The sequence below is a fragment of the Theropithecus gelada genome, chromosome 17 (genome assembly GCF_003255815.1).
Source record: "Theropithecus gelada isolate Dixy chromosome 17, Tgel_1.0, whole genome shotgun sequence".
Lineage (NCBI taxonomy): Eukaryota > Metazoa > Chordata > Mammalia > Primates > Cercopithecidae > Theropithecus > Theropithecus gelada.
Genome location: NC_037685.1, coordinates 73,221,677 through 73,237,357, shown reverse-complemented (window position 1 = coordinate 73,237,357; position 15,681 = coordinate 73,221,677). Strand labels below are relative to the sequence as shown.

The window sequence follows — 15,681 nt, the reverse complement described above, 5'->3', positions numbered from 1 at the left end:
GAAATTATATACATACACATTCGCCTCTGAATTTCTTGTGCTCAACACATGGTGGGAACTCAGTCCGTACTTTGTGAATGAAAGAAGTTGGAAAAAAATGGGTTATAATAAGCTTTGAAGAATTGGTAGGATTCTCACAGCGATAGATGGGGGAGGAATCACTGAAGTCAGAGGGAAGAGGAAAAGCACAGGCACAGGTAGAATTGCTGCACTGGTGGGACAGAGAAGGACAAATTAATTGTCTGGTAATACTAGAATGCTGAGGCATGATCTTACAAGATCTGAAGACTGAGTTGGGGATGGCATTCGCAGGCATTGGGGAACCAGTGACGCCTTTTTAAGCAATGTGATCTGTGATCAGAAAAGAAGAAACTGGAATAGAGCTGCCGAATGAATTACCTAAGTGAGAAGTGAAGCCCTGAACTACGGCAACTGCCTGAACGATGGCAACTGGGGTGAAATGGAGTGAAAGCAGACTACATAGAGAAAATATTATTTTTAAGACTGAAGGTAAATACACTTTTTAAATATTCAAGAACAATGGAATTAATTGAAGTATTAATTTAAAGGAGGTGAAAAACTTAAAGCATTAAAATTAAAAGGGAAAAATTATAAAATTTTTAAAAAGTATATTTAACTCCAGCTTAAATGAGTCATAACTGGTACTGGGTGTTAGAATATACAGTATATTTAAAGTTGATTGTGTTGGTAGGAACTCCAACATGCATAAGTTAACAACAGTTTGCAATTGAACAGGGCATTCTGTACATGCTTAAGAAAGGTCATTCTGTAACTTTTGAGAAGGGAGTTAGCAGAATATAACCATACCGTGAAGCTGTTGTTAGCATTTTTCGTGCTTGCTTCAGCTACACTAGCATCTGAGAGGTCAACTTCATCAAATATCAGAGACTGTTAATGAAAAAAAACATACAAAGACATTAGAAGAAAACCTAACTCAATGCTCTTCAATACATTCTTTCAATACAGGAATTAGGAATAGAAAATGGGGGAAAAAAAGTTAAGTTGGTGGTACTCTCTGCAATTTCTTCCTAGAAACGAAAAATAAAAGCATAAAGTACAACTAATCCATAAAACCCCAACTGAAAAGGACTTTAAAGACCTTCTGGGAACACTATTTCAATGCAAATGTTCTGTGCTCTCTGGAGGCATAACAGCTACCACTTATGGGGAACCTGCTGAGTGTGTGGCATTCACATGCACAGTGCAATCTCTCTGAAGCTTGTAACAGCTCTGCCAGGGAGGCAGAGGCAATATCATTGTTTCCAGGCTTGCAGGGTGAGAGCTGAGAACTAGTCCTGGCTTAGCTCACGACGAGTAACTGAACCTTCTGAACCTTATTTTCCTCATCTGTAACTATGTGTTCAAATGAGGTAGTGAATTTGCTTTGCAAGTAGCAGGTGACCTTTTTTGTATACTCTTAACATGCAAGGTAGCAAGTAGGAAATCCTAGCCAATAAATGTAATCTTCCCACTTTTAGCACTCATTGTTCACACTCATTCAGCGTTCTTCCAGCAAGGCAGGCACAATGGTGCACCACTAGAACTGCGGAAACTAGAACTTGAAGTAGTTGACAGTTGGACTTGAAACTGAAGTAGACTGTAGAACTAGCCTACTTCAGTTCAACCAATCTGACTGTAAGACTTGTTCATTGACTGGAAGGAATCTACAGTCTAGCACAAGAGATTAAATAGACACAACTAACTTTAAGGTAAGACAGACAAGAGTAAAAGAGAAGAAATACAATGAAATGCTATAGAAGGTCACAGGTGATTTATTCAGCAGAAAACTGAACTCTCTCTCTCTCGTGAATCATGGAATAAGGAGTATTTGAGGGGATCTTGACGAAAACAGGGAACTTTGTCAAGTGCAGATGGAAAAGGCAAAGTCATCACAATGATGGTAGCATAAGCTCAAACTGGAGGCTGTCAAATAGCCAATGCTGCCTAGAGATAAATGTGAAAAATCAGGATGGAGCCAGATCAGGGACAATTCTGAACATAATGACTTGTAAAATAAGATTATTTTACATGGTTATTACTTCTATAGATACATAAACTCAGAATGAGGTTTGTTTGCTTGTTTTTACCTCCTGGTGTACAACTCTACCAATTATATCAGGAGCATACATTTATAAAAATGAAAATAATTGATTATTCAACTGGCACAGTAGCCAGAAATCCTAATGTTTATTTTTGAATATTAAAATATCAGTTTTTACAAATGGCTTCTCCCAAAACTGTATTATTATTATTTGATTCAACTGTTAAGTAAAAAATATTTTAAGTCTTGATTTGATTTCCATATGATTTTTATTCCTAATTACCAGCATACTGGAGTGATTAGTTTACGTCGGGTACCATGTAAGCTCTTGATGTGTATTTTCTCCTTTAAGCCTCCTCTCAGCAACATGTGCTATCCACAGCCACTCCGCTGGAATATGCTGGAAGTGGATATGGGCTCTTGTCTGAACACAGAGCATGAATTCTTAGCAACGACAGCAGCTCCCTCTTTCTCTCATGGTCAGGGAAAGATTTACAAGGTAAAAGGTGGAAACCAAAATTGTTGCGTTTATTACATCTAATAAGGTTACATTTAATGCTTTATTTTAATTGTCAAGAAAGAAGAAAGGAAGAAAGAAATGAAACTACACTGGGACCTTCTTAAAAGGTTATTCTTAGGGACATGTTATGGAACTGACTCAAATAGACCCGCTTGGGATGGGGTCCACGATGGATCACATGTACACTGAATTCATGTAAGAGCATAATGCTACAGTGCGCTTCCAAGACAAAAACAGCTTACAGAACCAAAATTGTACATCCATCCACAGTCTCAAATGCTTGAAACTAGTATCATCTCGAATTACCTTTGAGTCCTTTGCATAGTAGAGGGTGCGGCCTCGAAGTTTGAAGTATCGCTTTTTCCACCTTTGGAAAGAACTGGTTTGCTTCAATAGCGGTCCCTCTTTAATACTGGTCTAGAGAGAAGCAGAAGCACAATGACATGGTTACAATGAAATTCAAACCCAAATGAAATTCAGAGCCAATAGTGCATTTTCATTAACATTTGGAATAATATTTCTCATGCCTTGCAAATTACAAGAGAATATGTTACTCTCATCACAGCTTTGCATATGTGCAAAGCCCCAAAGAGCAAAAGTGAATTTGACATGGTTCCCTGCCCACAAAGAATTCATGAGTAATAGGCAAGACACATGCACATACATTAACACTTGCAATACAGTGTTATGCGCACACTGCCTTGTATATAGTAAGTATGGTGGAGGTGCAGTATAATATGATTACGAAAGAGCATAAGTCCTGGAGCCAGAAACCTTGGGTTCACCTCCTGGTGCCACCACTTAGTAGCTGGATGATCTCAGGCAAGTTACTAAACTTCTTCATGGCTTTATTTATTCATCTGTAAAATGGGGATGACAATACGACATACCTTATAGGGTTGTTGTGAGAAATAAATAAAAAACATATTAAAGGACTTAGGGCATGGTGCATAGTATGTGCTCATTAAATGTTAGTTACCATCAGCCGGGTGTTATTTCTAACATATACACAGTACTGTGCAGGTGGTCCAGAGAAGGAAGCATTAGCTCACCTCAGAGGGAGTCAAAGCAGTGTTCCCAGACAAGGTCCCAAGGTGGGTCTTGAAGGAGTTTATGATGAGAGATGGGGGAAGGACATTTTAGGTGTGTGCAAAAGTAGAAAGGTTAAAACATGGATATTTGGGGCATCTGCAAAGTTTTCTGCTATAAATGCAGTGAAGAGTTTGCAAGAGGGAGCAGAGGGAGATGCAGCTGGAAGAGGTAGGCAGGGACACTGTGGCCCTGGGCCAGGCTCTGGTTAAGTGCCTTAGGTATGCTAGCTCATTTCGTTTTCGGCAGCAAAATACTTGGAACCTCTTTGACCTCATCTAGCATTTCCCTCTCTTGATTTCCTCCATCACAATGGCTGCTTTCTTCTGCAGTGGGCCTACATACTCCTGCTGTAGGCTGGCACTACCTCCCCTCTCCTCCCTCAGATATCCCTCTGGCTGTTCCCTTCACCCCCTTCAGGTCTTGACCATCTCAATGAGACCCACCTGAGTAACTGCATGTTTCACACTGAAACTTGTGCTTGCTCACCATATTTTCCCCCACCCTGATCTTATTACCCACCCCACGAAGTACTTTCCATCTTCTGACACATAATGTCATTTACTATGCTTATTGTGCTACCCCTATTAGAATATAAGGTCCCTGAGTTTATTATATCTAAAAAAGTTAAATTTAATGTTTCATTTTAATTGGATGGAAAGAAAGGAAAAAAGAAAGCAAACTACACTAGAGCCTTCCTATAGGATAACCTTAGAGGCCATGTCACAACACTGGCTCAAACAGACCCCCTTAGGATAGGGTCCCAAGATGGATCACATTTATATAGCATTCAATAAAGAGTTACAGTGCTATAGTGAGCCTCCAAGACAAAAACAGCTTGTAGAACCAAAATTTTAAATCATCCCACTGGATTGCACACTGACAATATCTCCAGTGCCTAGAACATTATCTGGTTCATATGATAATGAGATCTATATGAATAAATGGCAGGTGCTGAGATCATATCTCTGTTTGATTCCACCATTCATTTCCAACCTTTACACAACATTATTTCTTACTACCATAAAGACATAATATATTGAGAAAAGTTTGCTGTCTCCAGTAAGACAGTTAAGTTGCATTAATATTTACTTTGAATTTCAATAAGAATTTTACTCTACAGCTTGCTCTAAGACTGTCTTCCTGGAACTGTTGTGGAATCATTACCATTTAATCGTAACAGAACACTTTTGAAAGTCAGTACCAAAGAGCCAATTTAGAGTCAGACAGACAGATTTCAAGCCAGGGTCCAGCATACAATAACAGTATGAACCTGGACAAATTACTTCAACTCTACACCTCAGTTTTCTCTCCTAAAAATCGGAAATCACAATACCAACTTCACAAGTTTGTTGCATCTAACTTAATTATAAGATAATGCCTGTAGAGCACTTAGCACACTGTCTGGGTTGGAGAAAACATTCAATAGATGGCAGAAAGTGTTATTATTATGATATCATTATGCTATTAAGTCCAGGGAGTGTTTGCCAGGCATCAAATTATAAGAGCTTTTTGTAAGAAGTAAATAAGTGTTTGCAGCCACTGTCAGGACAAATAACAGCTGGAGTAGGACTGTATCAAGAGAGAAGGTTATAGGAGACAAGAGTCAGAATATGCTGGACACAACAGGGGTGCTTTTTCTTCTAAGTGCAAAAAGCTAGTGAAATGTTTAAGGCAGAAAAGTGACAATGGGGAAACGGGTGAGAAAGGAGGTGGTGACTCGAATGGCAGCCATGGTGGAAAGCCACTGCCTTAGACTAGGGTAGGGTCTAGCTGCACATCTAAACCAATTACAGCGGCTGGAGTCCACACAGAAGCAATGGTGAGAGAGGCCTCCTGAGAGGAAGCAGTGAGAAAGGCCAGGTGTCGGGAGAAATCTTGCCCTTAATAAGCTTCATGTGGCAGCAGCTAAAAGTGCTCCTGGAGTGAAACTCCAGGCCCCATTTTGCACAAACTCTTAAGAAAAATAAGATTTAATGCCAGCATTCTAAGGCCTACCTCCCCTGCCTTTTTTTTTTTATAATTGCAACTCATTTTTTATAGTGTAAACCACCATTTCAATGTTCTACCACATGGCGCCAGCTTAATATACACGGGTGGGGATAGGTCATCTTCTATCATCTCTCCCATCACCGGAGCCCAGGACCCATGTAAACACAGGGCAAACCCTATCACCAAATACACTGTTACCACCACTCACTGTAGCAGGAATTAAGAGGTCCCCAAGTCTCACTCCAAAGCCTACTTATTTTTAGCAATATTTCATAACATGGAATCCCAATACAGAAAGGAAATAACACGAACAGCAATTCACACTGACTTATATTCTATAACTACCCTTTTATTCCATAAATCACACTAAACTTTTGCTGATAACAATAAAAATTAAAACATACTCCTAACAAAGGTATTTTTAAAAAGGGGAAAAACATAAATAACAATATAAATTTCTAAATAAGTCAAATTAATATAATTTAAATCTATTGAGGCTGAGAGTGTTAATAGTAAGTGCATATCAGTATTAGCTGCATGTCAAAATTATCGGAAATATTCAGATTTATTATGTGACATTTATACCAGAAAGACTAAAAATCCATATTTATCATCTTATTATTTTGTATCTTTTAAATAGTCATACATCTTAAGAATGCACCCCTGAAATAAAATCTATGTTATCACCAATTAAGTCAGAAATACAAACCAAAGGAAGCAACATTATAGGAAAGAAAATGTACAGCTTTACTGAGATATCATGATCGTATTAGAAACTGCACATGCTTAAAGTGTACAATTTGATATGTTTTGACATACAAATATGGCCATGAAACCACTACCATAGTCAAGATACTGAACATACTTGCCACAATCAAAACTTTCCTTGTATCTCTTTATAATCGCCGCCTGTCCCCAGGCAGCCACTGGTCTGCTGCCAACAGCTGCTTCACATCCTCACCAACATTTAGTCAGTCACTTTAATTTTAGGCATTCTAATAGGTAGATAGTATCTCATTGTGGTTTTAATGTGCGTTTCCCTAATGACTACTGATTTTGAGCATTTTCCTGTGCTTATTTTTCACTTGCACATCTTCACTGATGAACTGTCTGTTTGAATCTTTAGTCCATTTTTATAATGGAATTGTCTGTTTTCCTATTTTTGCATCTTAAATGACCTTTACATATTCTAGATGCAACGTATTTATCTAACATGTGATTTGCAGATATTTCTTCCCAGTCTGTGACTTGTTTTTTCTATTGTATTCATGGCATCTTTTGAAGATCAGAGGGATCCTGAATTTGATGAAGTCCTATTTATCAATTTTTTCTTTTATGAATCACGTCAAATCTAAGAAAGCTTTGTGTAACCCAAAGTCACAAAGATTATCTTCTATGGAAAAACATTATTTGTACATGCATGACTATTAACCTCAACACAGAATCTAGTCATTCTAATTTTCAGCTGCTGTGTTACTAATTTCCTGTCTACATTGCTTTTTTTTTTTTTTTAGAAAATACGAACAGGTATAATTATCTAAAATATTGGTTTGTAGCAATTACTCTGTAGATAGAGACTATTAGAGGAACATCATAAAATGTATAACTTTTTGAAATTTATAATATACATTTTGCATATCTGTAAAGAGGCACCTCCATATCTGAAGAATTAGTGACTTAACGTAGCTAGTATGTAACTAAGGAACAGACCACAGTTCTCTACGTTGGCTTTTTGGTAGCAAATGGTGAAAGTACAAGCTAATCCAAATCTCTGTCTTTTCTAAAGTTAGTCACATCTTTTTATAAGGCTAAAAAATATTGTGGTCTTGGATCATATACATTTTTTAGTCAAATCAAAGAACGCCTTGCAAAATTATTTGGCTAAAGTAATTATAATTCTTAGTGAAAATTCATGTTTAACTCCAAAACATGCCCACTCTTTGTTACATTCTCTGAAGACAAAATTTCCTCCTATTCATCTACATAGGTGGAGCATGTCTTCTTGATCCATGTTTCAAAATATGTGCACACATCATATGCAATGACATGATATGCTAAAAGTCTAATCTAAAAAGCTTTCCCAGGACCTGTAGAAAACATTAAGAATTATGAGGAAAGACTGACACTGTCTGTTATAATTTGATGTCCCCTCTGAAACTTACGTTGAAATACAATCCTCCATATGGCAGTGTTGAGACCTACAGCCTTGAAGAAGCGATTAGGTCATGAGTGCTCTGTCTACATGAATGGATTAATCCATACACAGAGTAATGGTTAATGGATCAATAGGCTGACATGAGAGTGGAACTGATGGCTTTACAAGAGGAAGAAAGATCTGAGCTAACACATCAGCATGCTCAGCTCCCTCGCCATGTGATCCTCTGTGTTACCTTGGGACTCTGCAGAGAATCCCCGTCAGGAAGAAGGCTCTCACCAGATGCCCAGCTACGCCCTCGGACTTCCCAGCCCCCAAAACTGTAAGAAATAAATTCATTTTCCTTATAAATCACCCTGTCTCAGGTGTTCTAAGCAACAAAAAATGAACTAAGAGACTGCCACTCTTTATGTGGCATAATGAGATTCTAAATCTTGTGATGACGTCATGAAGCACTCACGCCCTCTCATTCCACTTTCTCTTTCTGTCTTCTTTCACCCTTTAGCTTCTCCCTTTGGTCAACAACCAACATATATTATAAAAGTTCCACCAGATACTATATAGTCTAGCTACAAAGAACTATCATATCCCTCATCAAGAACCTAATTGGGGTAGTGGGGAAAATTTTTCATGCTGCACTTCAGAAAGAAAAGTCTGACTTACGAATATTTCAAACACAAATGGTCATTAGTAATGAGAAGGTCCTTATTCTGGCTAACTGTGTAAAGGACTCTTGAGGGGGAGACTCCATGGCGGAGGAGAGGTGTATTCTTCATTGATCACACAGACAGTGTCCACTAATGAAGCTCCAAGTGAAGGACTCTCTGTGTCCCAGGAACTTGGGTTCCAAGTTAGAACTAGGAGTACATCTTTCCATAGAAACCATGTCATAAATTTGCCTTAAAGTTTAAGTCCCCATGCTATTCTCTCATATGTCTAAATCCCAAGGATACCAGTTGCCTAATACTTCTATGGGTGTAGTGGTGAGAAGGAATGAATCCTGATACAGCTGCAGAAAAATAAACAGGAAGGTCACTGGTAAATTAGGAGGTCAATCTCAACTGAGGATAGGTTTTACCTGCCTTTTGCCCTAGCCTGGATTATAAACTACTTGGAGTCCAGGAGGTCTATCTCATTTGTCTTTGTATCACTACTGTGAAGGTTCTATAATTTATGTAAGTACAGATGCTCCTCAAGTTACAATGAACATACTAATAAACTCATCGTAAGTTGAAAGTATTGTCAGTCAAAAATGCATTTAATACACCTAGCCTACTGAACATCACAGCTTGGCCTAGTCTACCTTAAACATGCTCAAAACATTTACGTTAGCCTACAGGTGGGCAAAATCATTTAATACAAAGCCTATTTTCTAATAAAGTATTGAATGTCTCATGTAATTGAATACTGTACTGAAAGTGAAAACAGAATGGTTGTATGAGTACTCAAAGTACAGTTTGTACTGATTTCACATCATCAGAAAATTGGAAAATCATTAAGTTGAACCACTATAAGTCAGGGAATGTCTAGTGTGCGTGTGTGCATCTGTGTACGTGTGTGTGTGTATATGTGTGTGTTTAATACGTATTATTACTTTTATAGAAAATGTGGTCTAAGTTCCAAACAACCAGTTCATAAACAAACTACATCTGGAACAAAGTCTAGCTGTGAATTGGGGTCTGCACATAAAAAGGAAAATGGGCAAACTAACGTCTGTGACAGTGGTTCATAACTTGGTTGGATCAAGATGCCTTTTCAGAATCTGTTGAAAGTTGTGAATACTATCTCTCCAGAAACATGCGTGCATGCACGCACACACACACATAATACACACACTGAAAATTACATACAATTTTAGAGGGTTCATGAACTTTCGAGATCTACCGTAACTAAAAATGATGGCCTCCATATAACAATAAATTGGATTAGTGTTTTGGTGGTTGTTTTTTAAATAATTCGATTAGTTTTTTTGGTTGCTGTTTTGTAAGTAAATCAGTCCTTAATATGGTTATGAGTAACAAATATTAATTCTTTTAAACTTTCTCTTCAGTTAGCTTAATGGTCTCCTATACCATTTGAAACAGCGTAATTTGATATTACTTGAGGTTAGAGAGCAATAACTAAAAAATTTTGAGTTCCAATTTTCTGTTGCATTTTCAGCAGTAGTTAATAATTATATAACCAAACATATCCTAAAATATACAGGCATTTCCTAATTCAAAAGTTTGAAATATACTTATTTATTCAATTTGAAAATTTTACTTTTGAAGATATACTACATAGTTATTCTTCCCAAGATCATTGAACATTATTTTATAAACATGAAAAGCTTACCCTAAGAAAAATTAATTTGAACTCAAATGTTCATCCCTTCAAAACACAAAAGAATACATTTTCATTCCGTGTTTTCAGTCCCAGTTTCTTTTCAAACCAAGATTGGAGATGTAGAATCTTTGGGTAACACATTATTTTCACTTTAGACTAGGAAAGCTCAATTAGCACCCACACCTCAATAACCTGAAATAATCAAACAACAGTTCTGAGTCTTTAATGTCCTATCCAGTTTCATGGTTCACTGCTTCATAAAGAGCGCACTTGTGACTCATAAAAGGACACTACCATACAGAGAGGTCAAAATATAATATGAGGAAAATATAACCACAGTGGAAAGGAAGTATCAAAGGTTGTATTATCAATATTTTAGTGAGTTATTCTTCAAAAAAAATTGATTCATCATTTATGATTAAAAAGAGAATGTGCAAAAACTAAGAGATATAAAAATCAAGACTTAATAGTATGTTAAATAATTAACTTGATCAGAAAGAAATATGAAGTGTTCACTTAAAAATATACAGATTACATGGCACAATGTGAATATACTTAAAGCTACTGAAATGCACATTTAGAAATGATTAAGATGGTAAATTTTAGGTTATAAAATTTTTACCATAATATAAATACTTTTTTTGAAAAGAAGAGATTACAACACTGTTAAATGTCCCAGAAAGTCCTTGGGATAAGAGCTAAAAACTTTGAAGAGGGTAATGTAGCTTCTAGTCTAACAAAGTTAGTGAGAGAAGGAGAAAGAAACTACATTGACTATCATGGAAGAGCCATCTCATCGTGTTCAGAACTGAAGACTTATGGCCTAGCACCGACCACAGGACTGCTTTTTGGACCAGACTGCAGATGACCAGTAACACTATGGGAAGCCACCTCGGCTAAGAGGAGGTCTCTGAACTTCGCCATGTGACATCATGCTAGTCTTCTGTCACTCTAAATCCTTTCCTCTTCTTTCAGATGCTTGCTCAGATTCATTCGCATACAAATGCTTTATTTCTTTTCCTGAAAATGCCTAAAATATGCAGCCCAGTCATGCCCATTCAATACAGTCCTATTTCAGGATGCTTTGAGGAGAAATACGGGAAGCCTGTTGTCACTGCCAAGGGGGATTAGGGAGAGTTATATGGTGAGCTGCATCACTGTAGCATCTGGCGTCACCCAAGGTAGGCAGCCCATAATTCTTAAACCCAAACACAGAACATTAAAGTGCTATAAAAATATATCTTGGCCAAAGAATAAATCATTTGGAAATTCAAATGGCAGAAGTGGGTGTATTCGGATTTTTGTAAAGTTCTGTTTAAGGCAATGGGGAAGAAAAGTTAATGTTTGGTCTATTTATGTCCTAAAAGTATGGTTTTAAGGAAATGTAAATAACCTATTTCATTCTCCCAGGGTTATGTGGGTAATTTCCTAAAATGAAAATCTAGTTAACTTACGCCACCACTTCAAGCCCTTCATTAGTTCTCTTCTGCCTTCCATATAAAGTCCAAGCTCCTACATGTACCATAGAAGGCCCCTACGCAGCCCTCCAAACGCATGGCCTGCCCCTCCCAAGCTCCTTCCTCTGCCCTCCATATCCTCTGCTCCATTTGTCTGTCTTGAAATCTATTCATCTCAACATTCACCCAGCACCATTAGCCCTGGGAAGGCTTCCTTGACCCTGCAGGGGGAGGAAGACACCACCACTCCCACCTTTGGGTCTCTAATACATCCTTATCCTGTCTGTGTAACAGCACCTATGATGCTGAATAGTGTCCATCCACATGTTTATGGTCCCACCAGGTCACGGCCTTTAAGAGGGCAAAGACTGCATCCTCCCCATTTTTGTAACATCACCGTCTATGGTGTTAGGTAACACATCAGAGGGCCTCCACAAATAAATGTTGGTTGACTTGACCTAAACAACTTTTAGCGATAGTATAAAATAGTATGTAAGGTAACTGTGCATTTTAAAACAAAGAAAAAATTAGAAAACGGGAAAGCCCTGGGCCCCTGATTGAGGGGAAATGGTATCAATAAGTAAACAAGAAACACAGGCTGGAAATGCTTTTATGGTTTCCAGGGTTCAGCAGATTTGAGGCTGTTTCTTTTCACATGTATGAAAATGGACACAATGCTCAAAGGCATATGTCTAGAGGGGCAGAAAATGTCTACCCTGATTTTTTATGAGAATATTGTGCATTTAGAGATGTTCCTTATAAAGTCATTTTCAAAGCAAATAATTTACGTTTTTTCTACAGAATTATTACATTCTTCAAATCTTACATAAGCATGGATTAATCTCCTGTGATGTGTGAGGCGGTGGTGTATATATAAAGATGTATAAGATGTAGTCCTTGCCTTCACGAAGCTACAAACCTATGTTACAATATACAAACAGCTAATTTGAAATTCTTGAAGGAAAAAAAGACAAAAACATTATTGCCGTCCTCTAAAAGATGTGATTAAAAAGATTTAGCTGGGAGGCAGTTATTCACATGAAAGCTAATCCTCAAAATAAACTTCTGTTTATGTACGGCTAAACAAACACTTCTTATAAAAGAACAAGCATAACCAAAAAGTGATTAATTTGTAACAGCTCTAGCAAATATAATTATATAATCAAAGTGTGGTTAAGAAAAAAGCACATGGCTCCAAATATTTCAAAATACTGAAATATTTTTGAAGATAGTTCAAAATATCTTCAAGTGAAGAAACAAAGATTCATTTTTTTAAATCATGCTATTATATTTGATATTAATGTTCAACCACAATAATAAAGTTAGTAACAAATATAAGAAATGGTTATAATCAGAGTTATGGTTAAGAATCTGTTAAAAACAAGTATGCTGTAGTTTTATTTTGTTCGCAAATTCTAGGATGAGGCATAAACTCGCCCCTCCTCCCAAAAAGGGCTTAGAAACATTTATATTAACTGCCATTTAGTCCTATAATCTGTCAGTTAATAGGTTTAGTACTACCTGACCCTCATGAAAAATCCGTAAAGCCACATAGACTCCAACTGGAACCTAATAACCTAGTTTAAAAAAATTAAAAGCAAAAAGATCAATGAACCTGACTTTGGAAAATCATTTTCAAAAAATAAAAGCGTTACAAGTTGAATAAATTCTTATCTAGCTGGCTTTCTGAGACTGTTTTTAGTCCAATGTCTTAAAGCTGCAGAATTGCTCATTTCATGCCCTTTGCTTAAAGAAAATAAAGGTAATTTCTCTTTTAAATTATATACACACATGGATGCTCCAGAATTTCACCTAAATTTTCAGAAACGCCTTTGTATCACAAGTTGAAGCTGCTTAGATGGAAAACCACTTTAATGCCCCAAGGAGAATGCAACTTTAAATATAGCCCTTCGATGAGCCTTTTGTAAAGCTAAGAGTCCTTGAAAAATCAGGCACTGCCTGAGTTATCCAGTAGGTGTACACTTTCATATGCGATGCTGACCTTTAGAGGAGCATTAAACAGGTGTGTAAAGTGCAAAGGTCAGTGATGATGCATGTCTTTTACAGATGCCTTCAAGAATTCCAGAAGAACCTCTAGCTTCTACCAGTCATGTCCCAGCATGACCTCCACTTCTCATCTAGGGAATGGAATTTGCTGTAATGGGAGAGATGGATCAAGGGAGATTTCAATACTCTACATTTTATTTGTGTCACTTCTTTCCCATCTCTTCTAACTCCTATCTATTCTGTCCTCTCAAACAAAGAATTTTTCTTTGGCCTATATATTTCCTTATTCACTTGTCATATAAATTCCAGGAAAGCTGTGTTAGGCTTTCTTGGATGTCTGTACAAAACCTGTAACACCGTGAATCTACCTGACCATCTTTAATGGTCAAACGAAGCCTCTATAGCTAACAGACTTTCACCTCTGAAATGGAAATAATGCCTGCATATCACTATGTGCTATGATGCTATGTGAGGCAATGGATTCAAAAGAATATATAATTCTTTAAAAATATGATATGTCAAGATATTATCATCATAATAAGTCCTCATCCTACGCATTATTTGTTATGGAAAAGTTTTTGTTCCTTGAATCCATCCCTTTCCACCCCTCTTGCTATTGCCTTAGTTTGGGCTCCTCTAATTCTCTTGGACTCAATAGTTTACTAGGTGCTCTCCATGCTATCAATTTTTCCCACCCCTAGTCCATTCTTTCCACTGTGGACAAAATTATCTCTGAAATCCTGCCAAACTCTGGTTCAATATGTTCAAGGTGTGCCCATCACCCACATAATTCCAGACCTCTTAGCTGGGCATACAATACTCTTTTGTCCACAAGTGTCCCACCTTCCTTAACAGCCCCATCTTCAGCAGTCCCCCTAAGTTCCCCTAATAGTAAAGTAAAAGAGAAGTACTTGGTAATCCCCAAATACACCATGCTTCCCTGTGTCCAAGCTTTTTCACCAGCTCTCCCTTCTACTCAATGTCATCCTCCACTGCCTCTTCTAAACCTCCCACCCCATCCCATCCTCCTTCAAAACTCAGGCCACTACCACATCCTTGGTATCACATTCAAAGCTCTAGGCTCATGCATTATTTACAGCATTAATCATGCTGCATAGGGATTTTTTTTTTAATGCCTGGGCCTCTCCTATAGGACTGAGTTTCTCAGTGACAAAAACTATATCTCATTTATACATAGAAAATAATTAATACATATTAACTAATTTGTTGAAGAATCAGGAAACAAAAAGTAAGAAATTAAAGGATTAGAACTTTTTTTCTTTGATTGATAACAACTGGAGGAATTCAGTGGAAAAAGACAATTCAATTTATCTTTCCAGCAAGTCAATATATTGACAGGAAGCATAAAACAAAAATAGACCTGACTCCTGAACAAGAGTCCCAGGCTGGGTTCCAATTCTGCCTCCACCATTTGCTAGCTCTGTGACTTCTAATAAGTAATCATATCTATGAACCTAAGTTTTCCCATCTGTAAATAAATAAACATCACCTGCCCTGTATTCCTCAGAGTTGTCAGGAAGAAACTAAATGATGCCCAAATATCTCCTGTAAACTCCCAAATGTTATGACGTATCAGAAGTAAGGTACCGTTTGAGTAGGTCATACTTTGGGGAAAAAGGTGTTTTTAGTGGGACTGATACAAAGTACATAAAGAGACCATCCTGAACAAGGGCCTAATGCTTCTATTTGGATACATTATTGCACAAAACCCTAATTTAACCACATAAAGAAAATGTCTAAAGTTTTCCGGGCGCGGTGGCTCAAGCCTGTAATCCCAGCACTTTGGGAGGCCGAGACGGGCGGATCACGAGGTCAGGAGATCGAGACCATCCTGGCTAACACGGTGAAACTCCGTCTCTACTAAAAAAAAAAAAATACAAAAAAACTAGCTGGGCGAGGTGGCGGGCGCCTGTAGTCCCAGCTACACAGGAGGCTGAGGCAGGAGAATGCCGTAAACCTGGGAGGCGGAGCTTGCAGTGAGCTGAGATCCGGCCACTGCACTCCAGCCCGGGCGACAGAGCAAGACTCCGTCTCAAAAAAAAAAAAAAAAAAA

The 15,681-nt window shown here is 37.7% G+C and overlaps 1 protein-coding gene across 3 annotated transcripts in view; it reads right to left on the bottom strand.

Annotated features, from left to right (window-relative positions):
• Positions 1-15,681, bottom strand: part of DGKH (diacylglycerol kinase eta) — a 217,283-nt gene that overhangs the window by 121,006 nt on the left and 80,596 nt on the right. For all 3 annotated transcript variants that reach the window (XM_025364521.1, XM_025364523.1, XM_025364522.1), the window contains 2 exons: positions 2,889-2,999; positions 829-909 (listed from right to left, as the gene is read on the bottom strand). In XM_025364521.1, the coding sequence (XP_025220306.1) occupies positions 829-909; positions 2,889-2,999 (192 nt within the window). The remainder of the gene's footprint in view (positions 1-828; positions 910-2,888; positions 3,000-15,681) is intronic.